This window comes from Pongo abelii, chromosome 19 (genome assembly GCF_028885655.2).
Source record: "Pongo abelii isolate AG06213 chromosome 19, NHGRI_mPonAbe1-v2.0_pri, whole genome shotgun sequence".
Lineage (NCBI taxonomy): Eukaryota > Metazoa > Chordata > Mammalia > Primates > Hominidae > Pongo > Pongo abelii.
In genome coordinates this window covers 91,806,675-91,823,597 of record NC_072004.2, presented here as the reverse complement: position 1 = coordinate 91,823,597, position 16,923 = coordinate 91,806,675, and the positions used below count along the sequence as shown (strand labels likewise).

Genomic DNA, 16,923 nt, shown 5'->3' with positions numbered 1-16,923 from the left:
AGACTCATCCTGCCAATCTGGGATTCAGAGTTTCAGGTTACCAAGCCCACAGGGACAGGAAGGGACAGAAAGACTCTCTGCCCTTTCCGCGGAGGGGGTGGGGTTTGCATGGCCTGCTGACTGGCCTGCACCCGCAGGGTGGCAGTGGAGGTGGTGACCACGATGACCTCAGCCGACGTGATGTGGCAGGATGGCTCCGTGGAATGCAACATCCGCTCCAACGACCTCTTCCCTGTGCACCACCTGGACAACAACGAGTTCTGCCCCGGAGACTTCGTGGTAGATAAGCGAGGTAGTGCCAGCTCCAGAAGGGCAGCCAGCAGGGTGGTCGCCAATGAGGGCCCGGGTTGGGGCTTGTGGAGAATAGGCAGTGGATCTGGGGTCAGAGCTAAAATGAGGTCCAGAAGGGGACTGCCCTCATGAAGGGGTCTCACCACTTCCAAGACGGGGGAAGGTCAGGGTTCTGCACTCTGCACTGGCTTGAGATGTGGGCTCCTTAGCTGGGGTCACTTAGCTAGTCACGTCCCTTCCTCTGGTTCCCTAGTCCAGAGCTGTCCAGACCCTGCTGTCTACGGTGTGGTACAGTCTGGGGACCACATCGGCCGTACCTGCATGGTGAAGTGGTTCAAGCTGCGGCCGAGTGGGGACGACGTGGAGGTGTGTGCGGCCCCTACTGCTTGCTTCAGGTGGGCTCTAGGGTTGGGTGTAGGACCCCTAGCTCATGACAACCTGTCCTATGCCACAGCTGATTGGAGAAGAGGAAGATGTGAGTGTTTACGACATTGCTGACCACCCTGACTTTAGGTTCCGTACAACTGACATCGTCATCCGCATCGGCAATACTGAGGATGGGGCTTCTCACAAGGAGGATGAGGTATGCCTTCAAATTCAAGTTCTGGATGGCTGCTCACTGCCCTGTGCACCAGCTGCAGTCCCTGATGCTGCCACCAGGTGGCTCTAGGAGACAAGACCTGAAAGTCCTCTGGGCTCAGTGTCCCCAGGAGGGCAGCTGCCCCAGCGTCAAGCTGCCGCTCAGCCCTAGCAGCTGCAGAAGGACTTGTTTCCCTGCCTCCCTTCTGGGGTCAGGCTTCTTGAGCTGCCACTGGTTACATTTACCAGAGGAGCTAAGTTCCTTGTCACAAGCCAGGTGGGCATGATGTCAGTCACTGCAGAGCACAGGAGGGGCTGGGGAGCTGGAGCTTGAGCTGGGCCCCCTGACTTTGTCCCCTTTGCCCAGCAGCCATCGGTGGGCCAGGTGGCCCGTGTGGACGTCAGCAGCAAGGTGGAGGTGGTGTGGGCTGACAACTCAAAGACCATCATCCTGCCCCAGGTGAGGCTCTGGCAAGACCCCCCTGCTGGGCTTGTGACTATGGCAGCTTGGGCCGGGGGCCACAGTCATGTAGCCAGAAGACGGGCTCTCAGGTCTTCCTGGTGAGATCTCAGCGAAAGCGTGAGGGGAAAGGCAGGCATTCCACACAGCCCTTGGTGCAGGCCTGCAGTTGGCCCACCAGCATCGCTTCTCCCAGCAGTCTCTTCACGTCCATCTCTGGGTGCATGTAGACTTTCACAAACCTCTAGGATTTTCCTGGATTGTCAGCTCACTATGCTACGAAGAATGCAAGTTCCCTCCTAAAAGGAGATGGAGACTTTCCTACCACCCTTTCTAGAAAGCTCTAACAGAGAAGGAGAGAAAGGAGAGAGCTGGCCCAGTTCTAGCCCCAGCTGCTGGGTCCTGAGCAGAAGGGCTACACGGGCTCTCCTTCCCTTGCCTCCTGGTTGGAGCCACACAGCCCAGCTCTCCTCTCCTGGTCCACATAGCGGGCAGGAGTGGGGGCGGGAATGGCTTGCCCCATCACCTTAACGGCCATTCCAGGGAAGGCAGCAGGATATGTCGGCCCTTCCACATGTCCCCTCCTGTCATATGTTCCCAGCTCCCAGTGCAGCCCCACACAGGCCTCCTTGACGGCATCATCAGCTGACCCTGCGCTTTTCAGGTGTGGGACTGGGCCTGCCAAGGTCCCCTACCACCTTGGACAGATGCTGACCAAGTGCACAGACAGGAGGGGAGGCTGGAACAGACCACTGGCTGGGGCTTTGGGTCCAGCTGGGGGGTGGGACAGGTGAAGGGCCTCTCCCAGAGACCTAGGGACTGCAAAAGCCAGAGCACAGGTCAGGGAAAGGGTGGAATGAGGTTGCCAAGGCCTCATGAGCCCAGTCCCCATCAGCTGTGCGGATCAGGGATCCCCAGAGCTCCTCCTTAGTGGTGGGGAGGTGACTTCCTGTCTGCTTACCCTGGCACTTCCCTTCTGCCCCCAGCACTTGTACAACATCGAGTCTGAGATTGAGGAGTCAGACTACGATTCAGTAGAAGGCAGCACCAGCGGGGCATCCTCGGATGAATGGGAAGATGATAGTGACAGCTGGGAGACGGACAATGGGCTGGTGGAAGACGAGCACCCCAAGATAGAGGAGCCCCCCATCCCGCCCCTGGAGCAGCCGGTGGCCCCTGAGGAGGACAAGGGAGTGGTGATCAGTGAAGAGGCAGCCACAGCTGCCGTCCAGGGGGCTGTGGCCATGGCTGCCCCCATGGCCGGGCTGATGGAGAAGGCTGGCAAGGACGGGCCACCCAAGAGCTTCCGGGAATTGAAAGAGGCCATCAAGATCCTGGAGAGCCTCAAGAACATGACCGTGGAGCAGCTGCTGACGGGCTCGCCCACCTCTCCCACTGTGGAGCCTGAGAAGCCAACTCGGGAGAAGAAGTTTCTGGATGACATCAAGAAGCTCCAGGAAAACCTCAAGAAGACCCTGGACAATGTGGCCATTGCAGAGGAGGAGAAGATGGAGGCAGTGCCCGACGTAGAGCGCAAGGAGGACAAGCCCGAGGGGCAGTCGCCTGTGAAGGCCGAGTGGCCCAGCGAAACCCCGGTGCTCTGCCAGCAGTGTGGCGGCAAGCCTGGCGTCACCTTCACCAGCGCCAAGGGCGAGGTCTTCTCCGTACTGGAGTTTGCACCCTGTGAGTCAGCCCTTGCCCGGTCTTCGCCTTCCCCCGCCTTCTCGGGGCTCCTGTTTGTGTCACCAGATCTGGGTGCAGGGTGGTGAGTCCCCTTGCCGGACCCTAGCTACTGCCCCAGGGCAAACCATTTCCCTGTGTGGTCACAGTGCTGAGGCCAGCAGCGGCAAGTGGGAAGTCTGTGGGTGTGCTCACCTGTCCAGCCAGGTTTGCAGATGGAGCTTCAGGGCCTCTCCATGAGGGACTGACTGTTCTCTTTCCCCCTCTAGCAAATCATTCTTTTAAGAAAATTGAGTTCCAGCCTCCAGAAGCCAAGAAGTTCTTCAGCACAGTGCGGAAGGAGATGGCGCTGCTGGCTACCTCACTGCCTGAGGGCATCATGGTCAAGACTTTTGAAGATAGAATGGCAAGTAGGCTTGGCATGGGCAGGTGCAGATATGCTGGGTGGGCACCCAGTGCCCAAGAGGCCACCAACCTTGAGTCCCCAAACCTCCGGGGCTGACTGGCACGTGCGAGGACACTCACCTACCCACCTTTTACAGGTGCGGTCACAGGCTCAGTCAGGTGAGGGCTGACTCAGCTGTGTGTCCAGGCCAGATGGTTATTTCCTCCCTCCTTTAAAAAATTACTTTGAGGCCGGGCGCGGTGGCTCACGCCTGTAATCCCAGCACTTTGGGAGGCCGAGGTGGGTGGATCACGAGGTCAGGAGATCGAGACCATCCTGGCTAACACAGTGAAACCCCGTCTCCACTAAAAAAAAAAAAAATACTAAAAAACTCTCCGGGCATGGTGGCGGGCGCCTGTAGTCCCAGCTACTCTGGAGGCTGAGGCAGGAGAATGGCGTGAACCTGGGAGGCGGAGCTTGCAGTGAGCCCAGATCGTGCCACTGCACTCCAGCCTGGGCGACAGAGCGAGATTCTGTCTCAAAAAAAAAAAAATTACTTTGAAATAGGCCGGGTGCAGTGGCTTACGACTGTAATCCCAGTACTTTGGGAAGCCGAAGCGGGTGGATCACCTGAGGTCAGAAGTTTGAGACCAGCCTAACCAACCTGGTGAAACCCTGTCTCTACTAAAAATACAAAAATTAGCCGGATGTGGTGGCGGGTGCCTGTAATCCCAGCTACTTGGGAGACTGATGCAGGAGAATCGCTTGAACCCGGGAGGCAGAGGTTTCAGTGAGCCAAGATTGCGCCACTGCACTCCAGCCTGGGCAACAGAGCGAGACTTCATCTCAAAAAAAAAAAAATTACTTTGAAATTAATTATATTATGATTACTCCCCAAGCCTACTTTTCTTTTTGAAAAATTAGAACATTACAGATCCTTTGAGTGGAAATGGAAGAGCTAAAGTTGCCTTTGACCAGACCTCACTTCCCTTTCTCCTTGAATCATAGGCCTCTTCCCACGCCCAGAGGATTGTTGGAAGTTTAGTGGGTCTCCTTCCAAACGGATGACCTTTTTTTTATACTTTTACATTTTTTATACACTAAAAAAATATTTTTACATTCTCATATATCACCATAAGTACATAGTATTTTGTATGATTTGTTTACACACAGAGTATGTTGTTGTACACATCATCTCTAATTTGCTTAAGACCAACCTGTGTCGATTCATAATGATCTAGTTTCTTCCTTTTTACCTGCAAAATAGGATGACAGCATGTGGCCACACCACATTCCATTTTCCCATTTTCCTCTGTTCGTGGACGGGGCCTAGTGTCTCTGAGTCATGTTTACCGAGGCAGCGCTGAGTGCCTCCTCCAGGAACAGGCAAGCCCGTTTGCCTGCCACCTTGTTTACGCTGCGATCCCTTACTGGGCCTGTGCATCGAGCCAAGCACCATGCTAGACTCTGAATCTGAGTCTGAGGCCCCAGTTCTGGCCCTGTCCTGGAAGGAAGGGATTAAGAAAAGAAAGAGCAGGGATCCTGAGAGCAGCCAAGCGATCCTGAGAGCAGCCAAGCGATCCTGAGAGCAGCCAAGCGATCCTGAGAGCAGCCAAGCGATCCTGAGAGCAGCCAAGCAGGGCGCTGTTGAGATGGGCCCGGAGTAGCCACAACCCTGGAACAGGGCTGGGCAGAGTCCTAAGGCCCAGTGCTGCTTGAGATTCTTAATAACGCTTTTGGTTTTTTCTTGGGTTGTAGGAAAATTCCTTTTGAAAATTCTGGCCTGTCTCAGCTCTGCTGAGGGAAGACGGGAACAGTATTTTTTGTTTTGTTCTGTTTTCCCCACATCTCACTCAGGAGAAGAAAAGTAGTGCATTCCCTGGAGGCTCCCAGGGTGGCACCGATAAGAGCATGTGCAGAGGTTCCCTCATCCCAGCTGGCACCTGGCCCTCCCTGCTTCTCAGCTCATCACTGACCTCGCCCATTGCCCTGGCAGTTGAGATCCCACACACACGCGTGTGTGCACACATGCACGCAAATAGATGCACAGATTCCAGATGTCTGTGGAGTGGTGGTCTCCCAACCTCCCCCATGGAGTTCAAACCCTCACTGTCAGCTTCTGGTTGTGAGACCATCCCCCTTTCCCCAGGCCTCACCAGCCTGGAACTGCCTTTCAGCTTGAAACTGCTTGTACTACTTGCCTTGTTGGGGATAAGGGTTGGAGCAGGTGTTTAGAGGAATCGTTTTGTTTTGTTTTTAAAAGACAGGGTTGGCCGGGCACGGTGGCTCACGCCTGTAATCCCAGCATTTTGGGAGGCCAAGGTGGGCAGATCACGAGGTCGAGACCAGCCTGACCAACATGGTGAAACCCTGTCTCTATTAAAATACAAAAAATTAGCCGGGCGTGGTGGCGTGCACCTGTAATCCCAGATACTCGGGAGGCTGAGGCAGAGAATCGCTTGAACCTGGGAGGCAGAGGTTGCAGTGAGCCAAGATCACACCATTGCACTCCAGCCTGGGTGACAGAGCTATACTCCATCTCAAAAAAATAAAAGACAGGGTCTCACTCTGTCGCCCAGGCTGGAGTGCAGTGGTGTGATCATAGCTCACTGCAGCCTCCACCTCCTGGAGTCAAGTGATCCTCCCATCTAAGCTTCTTGAGTAGCTGGGACTACAGGTATGCACCACCATGCCCAGCTAATTTTTTATTTTTTGTAGAGATAGGGTCTCACTGTGTTGCCCAGGTTGGTTTTGAACTCCTGGCCTCAAGCAGTCCTCCCACCTTGGCCTCCCAAAAGTGCTGGGATTACAGGTGTGAGCCATCACGTCTGGCTGAGGAATACAATCTTTTTTTTTTTTTCTTTTCTTTTTTTCTTTTTTTTTTGAGATAGAGTCTCACTGTCACCCAGGCTAGAGTTCAATGGCACAATCGGCTCACTGCAACCTCCGCCTCTGAGTTGAAGCAATTCTTCCACCTCAGCCTCCCGAGTAGCTGGGACTGCAGGCATGCGCCACCACGCCTGGCTAATTTTTGTATTTTTAGTAGAGACGGGGTTTCACCGTGTTGGCCACACTGCTCTTGAACTTCTGACCTCAAGTGATCCACCTGTCTCGGCCTCCCAAAGTGCTGGGATTACAGGCACGAGCCACCGCGCCCAGCTGGAATACAGTCTTAAAGTAATGATTTCTGAGGAAAAACACCTGATAAGATAAAAACTCATTTCGAGTATTTCTCTTAGCCAGGGATCAACGATTCCAGGCAAGGGTCAGGCACAGTGACTGCTCAGGGCTGTAAACCCAGCACTTTGGGAGGCCGAGGCAGGTGGATCACTTGAGCCCAGGAGTTCGAGACCAACCTAGGCAACATAGTGAAACCCTGTCTCTACACAAAATAAAAAAATCATCTGGGCACGGTGGTCCACACTGTAGTCCCAGCTACTTGGGAGGCTGCAGTGAGCCATTATCGCGCTAGTGTACTCCAGCCTGGGGGACAGAGCAAGACCCTGTCTCAAAAAAAAAAAAAAAAAAGATTCCAGGCTGTTCTGCAGAGAGAGATTTGTCCTTAGCTTCTCCACTGCTGGTGGCATCTGGAGTCCCAGGTGCTGCTCTTCCTGCGTGATCTGCACAGTGTCCTGGGAAAGAGTAGGTGCAGATGCAGATGCCACATGTAGGACACCCCCTTCCACCCCTGCCAACCTTGGCCTCCCTCCCTCCCTACCTAGGACCTCTTCTCAGCTCTCATCAGGGGCCCTACTCGAACCCCCTACGAGGATGGCCTCTACTTGTTTGACATCCAGCTCCCCAACATCTACCCAGCCGTGCCCCCCCACTTCTGCTACCTCTCCCAATGCAGTGGCCGCCTGAACCCCAACCTGTATGACAATGGGAAGGTGTGTGTCAGCCTCCTGGGCACCTGGATTGGAAAGGTGAGTATAGGGCCAGGCCCCCAGCCAAGGAGGAAGAGCCAGTGGTAGATGGGGCCTGGGGAACAGAATTGATGGTGCCCTGTGTGTTTCAGGGGACAGAGAGGTGGACAAGCAAGTCCAGCCTTCTCCAGGTGCTCATCTCCATCCAAGGTACGGTTGGGCTGAAGCGGGGGTGTGGACGAGGGAGGGCCAGTAGAGGGAAGTGACTCTGATAGTCCCCCTGGCAGGTGGAGGGTAGGCCTGCATGGTGGGCCTCTCCCACCCACTGAGGGAAGGTGTCCCCCCCCCACAGGTCTGATCCTGGTAAATGAACCATACTACAACGAAGCCGGCTTCGACAGTGACCGGGGCCTGCAGGAAGGCTATGAAAACAGTCGCTGTTACAATGAGATGGCGCTGATCCGCGTGGTGCAGTCCATGACCCAGCTGGTGCGGCGGCCCCCCGAGGTCTTTGAGCAGGAGATCAGGCAACACTTTAGCACTGGTGGCTGGCGGCTGGTGAACCGCATCGAGTCCTGGCTGGAAACCCATGCCCTGCTGGAGAAGGCCCAGGCACTGCCCAACGGGGCGCCCAAGGCCAGCCACTCGCCAGAGCCCCCAGCTGTAGCCGAGCTGTCAGACTCCAGCCAACAAGAACCTGAGGATGGAGGGCCAGCCCCAGGAGAGGCCTCGCAGGGCTCAGACTCAGAGGGCGGTGCCCAGGGCCTGGCCTCAGCTAGCAGGGACCACACAGACCAGACTTCGGAGACTGCACCAGATGCATCAGTGCCACCCAGTGTGAAACCAAAGAAGCGGAGAAAGAGCTATCGGAGCTTCTTACCTGAGAAGAGTGGCTACCCTGACATCGGCTTCCCCCTCTTCCCACTTTCCAAGGGTTTCATCAAGAGCATCCGGGGTGTCCTGACGCAGTTCCGGGCTGCCCTGCTAGAGGCAGGCATGCCGGAGTGCACAGAGGACAAGTAGCTGCCAGGCGCAGAGGAAGGAGCATCACCGTGGGAGAGGCCAGCTGCCGCCTGTTCACTCCCCCCCGGAATCACCCCTCTTCCCACGCCCCTCTGTCCCCACTGCAAACCCACTGCCCTCTTCTCCCCAAGGTGAGTTTGATGCTGAAGTGCAAGAAGTGTGTTGAGATGCCGCCGTTTCTATTCTGAAGCGAGCTTTCAACAGGCGGGTCCCCTGTGGCAAAGAAAATCGGAACCCTGTTGCCGATTTTCCATTTGTCACCCCAGCAGAATGTCCGGCACTTGCTCCCTTGCTGTTCCTTCTCAGGTCAGAGGCGGGTGTTCCAGGGCCTGCCGCGGGGCTCTCTGGGCCGGTTCCCTGCAGACCCGCAGGAGAGCACATGTGCCTTGCATGAAGTGTGGGTTGCGCCAACAATTCCCCTGGTCCCTTTCAACCTGTTTAGTTCAACTCAAGCCTCCCTGTGTCCCAGACCCTCCTGCTGCCACCGCCACCAGGTCCTCCCTAGTCCCCCAGCGTCAACACTATCCCTTGGGAGTTGTAGCTGCTGTCACTGACTCCCAGCTATACATGGCCTGTCGACCACATTACAGCCCTCAGGCCTGTTGAACTTGCTCTCTAAGAGAGGTTGGGACCAGGCTAGGTTCAGGGTGACGCCCAGGAGAGGTGGTGGCCTTCACACATGCACATGGAGTTGAGGACCAGGGAGCTGCGGGGAAAGCAACAGCTATAGGTGCCTTGCTCTTCTGTCGGAGGCTGCTGGGGGCAAGAGCAGCTGCACAAGGCCAGGGCAAGTGCTAGGGCCCCTCCCCCATCACATGGTCACACTGGGACAGGCGTGCAGCTCACTGAACTCCAAGCGAGCCAGCCCTCTCTTGGACTAGAAGGCCTACTGTCAAGCCCTTCGCTTACAAACTGCAGGCTCAATCCAGAAGGGGACGGCTGGCGGGGGCTCTCCTAGTGCCCAGAGACAGGCCCAGAGGTTTACAAGTTTTCTAAGCTTTTGATAATGTGAAGCTCCAGGCCAAGAGGATGCTGTTGAGCACATTGCAGCTATGTAATTTTTGGTGTATGTATGTAATATTTAAGGTTGGAAAAAAAACTCAAAAGCAAAGATATTAACTCTTATTAGAAAAAAAGACAAAAAAAAGCCAAAGCATGATGCGTCTTGTCAGCCTTAAGTGGGCTCCACACCTGTGCTGTGCTGTGACCGCCCAGCCAGCAGAGCTGCGGGAGGACGGAGCCGGACCACACACCATGGCATTTGGAACCGAGTCGGTATCTTGTTTGAGAAACACCCGGAGTGACTGGTGGGGCTGTGCTTCCCAGTGCATTGTACATGTGGAGATGTGAATGCCTACTGCTTACAATATCTGTATAAAGTGCTGTGTGATTAAACTTTTTTTTACTTGCATTTTTTTTTTTTTTTTTTTTTTTTTTTTTTGTTGGCTCATTAACAAGACAAGGTGACACCATTAAACCTCCCTCTGCCATTCATCTGGGCTCCGTTGCCTTTGTGTCCCTCACACACACCCTTCCTGGGGAAGGAAAGACCTTGTTGCCAGGGAAGGCATGTGGCAGTGGGTCCTGGCTTTCCTGGCCAGGTGGGGGCCACTGTGAACAGCACCCCCCACCCGCCCACGCTGCCCTCCGCCTGCCAGATCTGCTTGCATGCCTTTTGGACTTCCTGTCCCGGAGCAGTCCTCTGGCCTCTTCCTGCCTGGTGGTGTGCTCCTCAAGAGCCAGCTTAGAGCAGCCTTCCAGCAGCTGTAGTCTCCAGAGACCTACAACTGACCAGTTCAGCTCCTTCCAGATTCTGGGAGAGCCGACGTCATAGCACCTGGCGGTGGACAGGTGCCACAACTCCTGGACCCTAAGCCAAAATGGTTGCCTAGTTTAGGAGACTTGCATGGATCCTTCCCTGCCACATTCTTTCCACTCCTGCCTGGCACTCTTCCACAAGGACAGGTGGGGAAAGGAGGCAGCTGAGGGAGGTTGGGGGAACCCTAGATCCCTAGACCATTGTGGGGGATGACAGATTCCTTTTAAAAAGGTAAGATACCAGGTGTAGTGGCTCATGACTGTAATCCCAGCACTTTGGGAGGCAGAGGCAGGCAGATCACTTGAGGTCAGGGGTTTGAGATCAGCCTGGCCAACATGGTGAAACCCCATCTCTACTAAAAATACAAAAATTAGCTGGGCATGGTGGCATGCACCTGTAATCCCAGCTACTCAGGAGTCTGAGCACAAGAATCACTTGAACCCTGGAGGTAGAGGTTGCAGTGAGCAAAAAAAACAAAAAGGCAAGATACTGCCATTTTTTTTACTTCTGAAGTCTCCTGCTCCTTGCCAATTTTTTTTTTTTTTTGGTGGGGGGGCGGGCAGTGTTTTTACTGTTTTTGTTTTTGAGACTTTCTCACTCTGTCACCCAGGCTGGAGTGCAATGGCGCAATCTCGGCTCACTGCAGCCTCAACCTCCCGGGCTCAAGTGATTCTCCTGCCTCAGCCTCCCAAGTAGCTGGGACTACAGGTGTCTGCCACCACACCCTGCTAATGTTTGTATATTTTGTAGAGATGAGATTTCACCATGTTGCCCAGGCTGGTCTCAAACTCCTGGGCTCAAGTGATCCACCCACCTCAGCCTCCCAAAGTGCTGGGATTACAGGTGTGAGCCACCGCGCTTGGCCCATCAGTTTTCTAATGCCCTTAACTCAGATATTTTCCTTTTCCTGCTAAATCCACATGGGGCTCTGATGAGGTTTGCTGGGACTAGCTGGTTGTGTGGCCCTGGCTGAGACATGCCAGCGCCGAGCTGCATCTTGTGTGATCAGGCAGCTGGCTGAGCTCTGAGGCTGCTTCAGGTTGGAGGTGCTATAATTATCAGGGTAGTAGAGGCCCCCCACCGTTATGCTGAACCGGCTCTGGTCCTGAGTCCCCCACCAGAATGACTATGCCTGGGGCCAGTAAAATCCATTGCCCATCCCAGGGGGCACTATTGGCCATCATTAACATTAAATTCTATAGTCCTGGCCAGAGCGAGAACCCATTCTCTCCCCAGTCACCAGGACAGGACCAGCAAGCTGGGAATGTCACTTTATTTGGATTTGGTTCGTGGGGTGGGGGTCTCAGAACAAACTAGAAGGCCTTACATAGGCAGCTGGGCCCAGCCAGCTGGGCTCCTGACCCAGGACCTCGTTCTGGCCTGTCCCCCCAAAGCATAGCCTCCACCTTCTCACCCTTCTCCAGAGGAGTCTCCTCCACCCCACAGGAACTGTGGATAGGCCCTGCAGCCCTGGGGAAGGAGGAAGCGTCCTGCAAGTAGACACTAAGGCACAGCGCAGCCCAGGGGTCATAAGGGCTCTTCTGGAGGTGGCGTCTGCTGGGGCTTCCAGCTGGGCGGGGGCTCCACGCAACCACTGACCATCCAGAAGTAGTTTGGGTGCACCTGGCCCTGCACGGCCTCGCTAACCATCAATTCCCCATCCACTGCAAACACACCTCTCCCATCCTTGGGCTCTAAGCGGAAGGCGACCACGGGCACGTATACCAAGTAGGGGCATTCATACTCCATATGCCTGCCCTTCTCCATGGCCAGGAAGAGGCGCAGCAGCATGGCCCGAGACACTCCCGCCCGCACGTAGAACAGATGCATGACACCAGCTGCACAGCGGCCCATGGGTGCAGCAAACATCTCACTGCCCAGGTGCGAGTGCAGCAGCGCCAGGACTAGCACGAAGTCCTGGTCGGGCACCACTGTCCAGTGAGAGGGCACTGGCTCCTCCAGTGGCACAAGGTGTGCATCTACGGGGCCCTGCTCGACCACAACGGGGGAGGCAGGTGTCTTGGAGCCGACTCCTCCTACAGGGAGGTAGGCCAGTCGGCCGCGGTAGGTGCGCAGGGCGGCCAGACGCAGGAAGGTGCCCAGAGTGAAGCGCATCTCCCCCAGACGCCGATACTTCTCACTCTCTAGGTCCACATCAGCAATGAAGCCCCAGGCCAGGCTGAGCACAGAGAAGAGGTGCAGCCCCGAAGCCGTGTGCAGAGACAGCAGGTTCATGGGCGACAGTAGCCGGCGGCACAGCAACAGCGTGCAGTTGGTCAGGAGGTCTTCACTGGTGACCTGCTCATAGCTGCAGGGAGAAACGGTCAGATGAGGCAGGACAGGAGCCCCCATGTATCCCCCCCTTCCTCCTCCCGGGGAGTGGGAACTGGCAAAGCGCCATGTGGTCCCTGGGGAGTTGGCAGGACTGGTAGGTGACAGATGGAGCAAATGGAAGCAGTCAGCTGGGGTCAGGGGGAGAGGGCCCCAGGACTAAGGGAGAAGGGGAAATGGAAATGATCTCAGCCTATGGGAGCTTAGACAAGAAAACCCCGCGGTAGAGGGGCACAGACGGAAAACAGGCCCACTCCGGCCCTGGGCTCTCACCCAGCATAATGGTTCAAGGAAGCTGCCAGCGCGTTGCCAGAGCCTGCTGGTAGGCTACACAGGGGCTTCCGGATGGCGGTCTCCCAGTCAGGCCGCTCCATGAGCCCGTTCACCACCTGTTGAAGCACACGTGGCCTCAGCCTGGGACACACCGCGCCAAGCCCCAGGCCAAGCCGCGCGGTGCGGTCCTCACCTCGTGCATCAGCCCGTCTCCAGACATGACCACCAGAGCGTCCCAGCGGCCCAGCTCCTCCGACCGCACCAGCTCCCGCGCATGGTTCCGCCGCTCTGCAGGGAGGCGGGCAGCTATCAGGACTGGGGGTCCCCTGACAGGGGATGCTCCCGAAACCCCCTCCGAGAGGTACTCACCAGTGAGCATCAGCGTGAAGGAGATTTCAGCCTCAGCCAAAAGGGGCTGCACGTGACTCCGGAAGAGCTGCAGGGCCTTGCCCTTGCCGCCGCGCGGGTTCAGCAGCACCAGCACGCGGCAGGGCCGCGGGAGCACGCCCCGGGGGCCGCCCGCTGAGAAAACAAACCCGAAGAGGCCACGTCCGCAACCGACCACTAGGGGGCCACGGGTAACAACAGGGGCACTAGTGTGGAAACGTGGTGCCCCCAACACCCGGGTAATTGACCCTGGCCAGAGGAGAGGCCTCTGCTGGGAGCCCTGGGGTGGGGACGCGGCGCCCCTGCCACCCCCTTCCTTGGCTCAGATTCAGCCGGCTTCTGGCCTCGTGAGGGATAATGTTTCTCCCAATCGTCCACAGCCCCTTTCATCCAGATGGGCGTTCCATCATTCCTGGAGAGGGACAGGAATCCCCCTGCAGCCCTTCCCAGCAGGAACCCCACAAACCTGGATCCATAACCTCGACCCGCGGCTCCCGCTGCCAGGGGGTCCCCTGCGCTGTGGGGGCGCTGCCCGTGGCGGCGGCTCCTGCCTTCAGCTCCTTATCGGTGCTGCCCAGGCGGGCGTCGCAGGGCCCGCTGTGGGGCTCGCCCTCCCCGCCCGGAGCCTTGGCTGTAGGAGCACCGGCGTCATTCCCTGCGGCGGCTGGATCTGAGGGAGAGAAGACAGCGCTGGCGGAGTCCGGGGCCGCAGCTCCCAGAGGTGGGGAGCGCCCGATTAAATCCCAGGACCACGCGCTGGGAGCCACGTTCCCGGGAGGTCCAGAGAGCTGAGGTCCGGTGCCTCCGAGGGCGCCCCCGCCGTGTGACTAAGCCTACTATCCCTGAAGAGAAGGGCGCCTGCTCCAGGGCTTTCCTCCCTGGGGCTTGGGGTTCGGTTCCGGCCCGACGGATGAGTCAGAGCCCCGTGGCTCCCTCCGACGGACTAGCTCCTCACCCCTCGGGGCTGCCAGGGGGAGGGGAGTCCAGCTGCGTAAAAATCCCAGAACTTGAGCGGACATTGCCGGGCACGAAGTTCTGGGAGAGGATCCCCGCCCCAGCCATCCAGGTTGCCGTGTCCCCTGCCCGGAGCTCCAGAGCGGTGGGAGACGCGGCGCGCGCCTCCCAGGGCCCCGCTCCGTTGCGACGCGCGCGGCGCTCGTGGGAGCCGCTCCCGGGTCGCGCGAGTGCCGAGCCCGAGCCGGGCCACCAGCTTCCGCCTGCTCTCGCCCAAGCGACAAGTGGCCCAGTTCCCCAGGGCCCCGCGAGGGCGGGCCGCACAGGAGCCACGAGCGGCGCGAAGGCAGGGTGGGCGGCCCTACCCAGTCGGTCCGGTTTGCTGGGGAGGCGCCACCGCCGTTCCCTACAGTGGCCTGGGGCGGAACGCAGCTCGTCCCAAGCTCAGCCCACGTCTGAGGGACTGGAGCGCCCCGCTGGAGTGGACTCCCCGGCCTCGCTCCCTCCGGCCTCAAACTTTTCGCTCAACTTCGCAGCCGGCGCCGCGGTGCGGGGAGGGCACTGAGCCTCGGCGCCGGCCTGGCTCCGCCCCGCACTCCCGGGGGTGGAACCTGAGCCCGGCGCGGCCTCGGCCTCCGCCCGCCTCCGGCCTCAGCGCGCCGCCTCCGGCACGGCCCGCGCCCACGGCCGGGCCACGCGCTGGTTCCCGCCCGGGTCCTAGGAAGCGGCAGGCGCGCCCCCGCCGCTCGTCCTAGGCATCTGGCTAGAAGGCGGCGCTGCGACCTGGCCGGGTGAGCTGAGGCGACAGGCCGCGAGGCGCGGAGTCCCGGTCCCGGCCGCGAGCGCAGTGTCTGGGGCGCGCGAAAGCGACCGCGCAGCGCAGACGGAGGCGCGGGCTCCGCGCGAACTCGTGTTGGAGCGAGCGCCGGGCGCGCGCGGTTCCGCTCTCCCGGGGGACCCTTGGTTTCACCTCGACGCCACGACCTCGCCCCCGCGGGTGCTGCCGGCGCCGGGATGCAGCGCCCCTTTTGCGCGCTCTGCCCTAGCCCACCCGGAATTCGAGGCCCGCACGCCACCGGGGGCGCCTCTCCAGGCCGGGGCGTCTCGCCCACCGCCCACCAGCTTCCCTCTTTCTTCCTCCCCCGCGCTCCCACGTAGGTTATTTTTAACTTCCCGACGCTGCAGCTGGGCCACCGAGCCTGAGGCCGCCTAGCGCGCTGTCCCGGGTAGAGCAGGCGACAGGCTGGGGGCTCCGAGCCGGAGAGGAGCCTTGACAGTGTAGATGGGCCTGGGGGCCCCCGTCGGGATTGGAAAGCCAAGCATGGGGTACGTGCCCCCCGCCCCCTCTGGCTCAGCGTGAAGAAGGGGCGCCGGAAACGCGCTCAGAAGTCGTCACCTCTTGGAGGCCAGTGGGGACGCGTTTGTCAGTGTGTTTGTGATACACTTATCGCGGCAAGCCACAGAACGTGTCCGCGAGCACCTCGAGTTAGATCCCTGGGGGGTTACGGCTGAGACGGAGGAAGAAGTTGCCAGGGCCCATTGGTGACCTGCCCAGGTAGGGCCACAGTTAGGAGAAACCAAGTCCCTGCGGGAGGCTGCGGGGCTCGCGCGCCCCCGCCGGCCCCACCCGCCCCCACACACCTCTCTCATCGCTGCTTAAAGTCGAGAAGAGGCAGGTCCGGGAGGAGCACGCAGCCAATTAGCCGGGCGGCGCCCTGAACTCCGGCACGCCTCCGCGGTGTCTTCTCTTCGGGAGGACCCAGGCAGCTCGGCTCCGTTTCCCAACACTTGGGGGGTCAGACGGGCGGGACCCGAGAGTCCCCGGGCGGGTCGGGGGGCACAGGCTGGGACGCGGAGTCCCTGAGGCCGAAGCTCCGCGCGCGTATCGGAGGCTGCACCTTCGCCCTGCGCGGCCCCCGGGCAGTCCTCGCTGGGTCCAGAGCGTCCCGAGCGCGTTCCGGGAAGGTGACTCAGCGACGCGCTCACGGGTCGAAAAACTCCGAGAAACAGGAACGAGGGGAGGGAGCACGGGCGTCATCCCCGACTCCTGGCGTCGCGGCGCGTGTCGGAATGATGGGTCCTGCACCTCCGAGCCCCCCGCCCCCTTCCCCCAGGAATCCGGCGCGGGCGGGGGAGGGAGCGCTGCAGCCGCAGTGCCGCGGTCATGCGCTGCGGGGACGCCAGCGGCGGCTGTGGGAGGAGGGGGCTCCGCGCGGGAGCCCAGGACCAGATCCGTCCGCCCCTCCCCTCTCCTCTTCCTTCTTCCCCTCTTCTTCCTCCAGCGAGGGACTTTGGTGCCTGGAAAACCCGAATCGGAGGCTGCGCTCCCCGAGATCTCAGCCTTCGAGGGGACTGGCTGCGGAGGTTAGCTGGGGCAGCCTTCCCCTTCTGCTACCCGCCCCAGAGAGCATTTCCACCAAATCTGAAAAGCTCTGTCATTAGCCAAAGAGTCTGAAGAGGGGAAACTGAGGCACAGGGAAGCACTGTGAGTTCGTGGTGATAAAGCCCACCTGGTTCAGGGTCCCCCTTTGTTTTCCTCCTGGGGCCCCAGAAAGGTCGGATCCTGCCCCTCCAGGCCCACTACCACCAGCCTTGAGTCCGCGGAGCGGGCGGGGGCGGGGTTGACTGCAAACTGAGTTGGCAAGGGGAGGCGGGGCAGCCTGCTGGGCTCTTTATCCAACAGCCTCCGGGCCCCAGCTCCCCTACTGGCTCTGGAAGGCCCCGCGGGAGGGAGGCGAAGGGCAAAGCCCTCTGGCCCCGGTTCCAGGCCGCACAATGGGTCCTCTGTCCTCCCTGGCGCCTAACCCCCTGCCCCCCTCACCTCCAAGGCCTTTGCCCCCCTCATTCTTGTCATTCACTTGCCCAACCCAGGCTG

The 16,923-nt window shown here is 59.0% G+C and overlaps 2 protein-coding genes across 6 annotated transcripts in view; one reads left to right on the top strand and one right to left on the bottom strand.

Moving 5' to 3' along the window:
- UBE2O (ubiquitin conjugating enzyme E2 O) overlaps nt 1-9,695 on the top strand; it is a 63,540-nt gene extending 53,845 nt beyond the window's left edge. For 2 of the 4 annotated variants that reach the window (XM_002827868.5, XM_009252062.4), the window contains exons 10-18: nt 138-292; nt 545-657; nt 746-874; nt 1,238-1,330; nt 2,317-3,013; nt 3,280-3,416; nt 7,118-7,321; nt 7,414-7,471; nt 7,614-9,695. In XM_002827868.5, coding sequence (XP_002827914.4) covers nt 138-292; nt 545-657; nt 746-874; nt 1,238-1,330; nt 2,317-3,013; nt 3,280-3,416; nt 7,118-7,321; nt 7,414-7,471; nt 7,614-8,284 — 2,257 coding nt within the window. In that variant the 3' untranslated portion in view covers nt 8,285-9,695. The remainder of the gene's footprint in view (nt 1-137; nt 293-544; nt 658-745; nt 875-1,237; nt 1,331-2,316; nt 3,014-3,279; nt 3,417-7,117; nt 7,322-7,413; nt 7,472-7,613) is intronic. The other 2 variants (XM_063718981.1, XM_024235246.3) reach the window with 1 other exon arrangement.
- Nucleotides 9,696-11,362: 1,667 nt separating this feature from the next.
- SPHK1 (sphingosine kinase 1) lies at nt 11,363-16,574 on the bottom strand. 2 transcript variants are annotated; one of them, XM_054537392.2, is made up of 6 exons: nt 16,559-16,574; nt 13,561-13,764; nt 13,077-13,229; nt 12,901-12,995; nt 12,708-12,823; nt 11,363-12,411 (listed from the first exon to the last, which is right to left on the bottom strand). In XM_054537392.2, exons 2-6 carry the CDS (start codon nt 13,568-13,570, stop codon nt 11,631-11,633), a joined length of 1,155 nt encoding a protein of 384 aa, XP_054393367.1. In that variant the 5' UTR covers nt 13,571-13,764; nt 16,559-16,574; the 3' UTR covers nt 11,363-11,630. The 2 variants fall into 2 exon arrangements, with proteins under 2 accessions (XP_054393367.1, XP_063575052.1); XM_063718982.1 differs by lacking the exon at nt 16,559-16,574 and adding an exon at nt 14,050-14,612.
- Nucleotides 16,575-16,923: the final 349 nt, after the last annotated feature.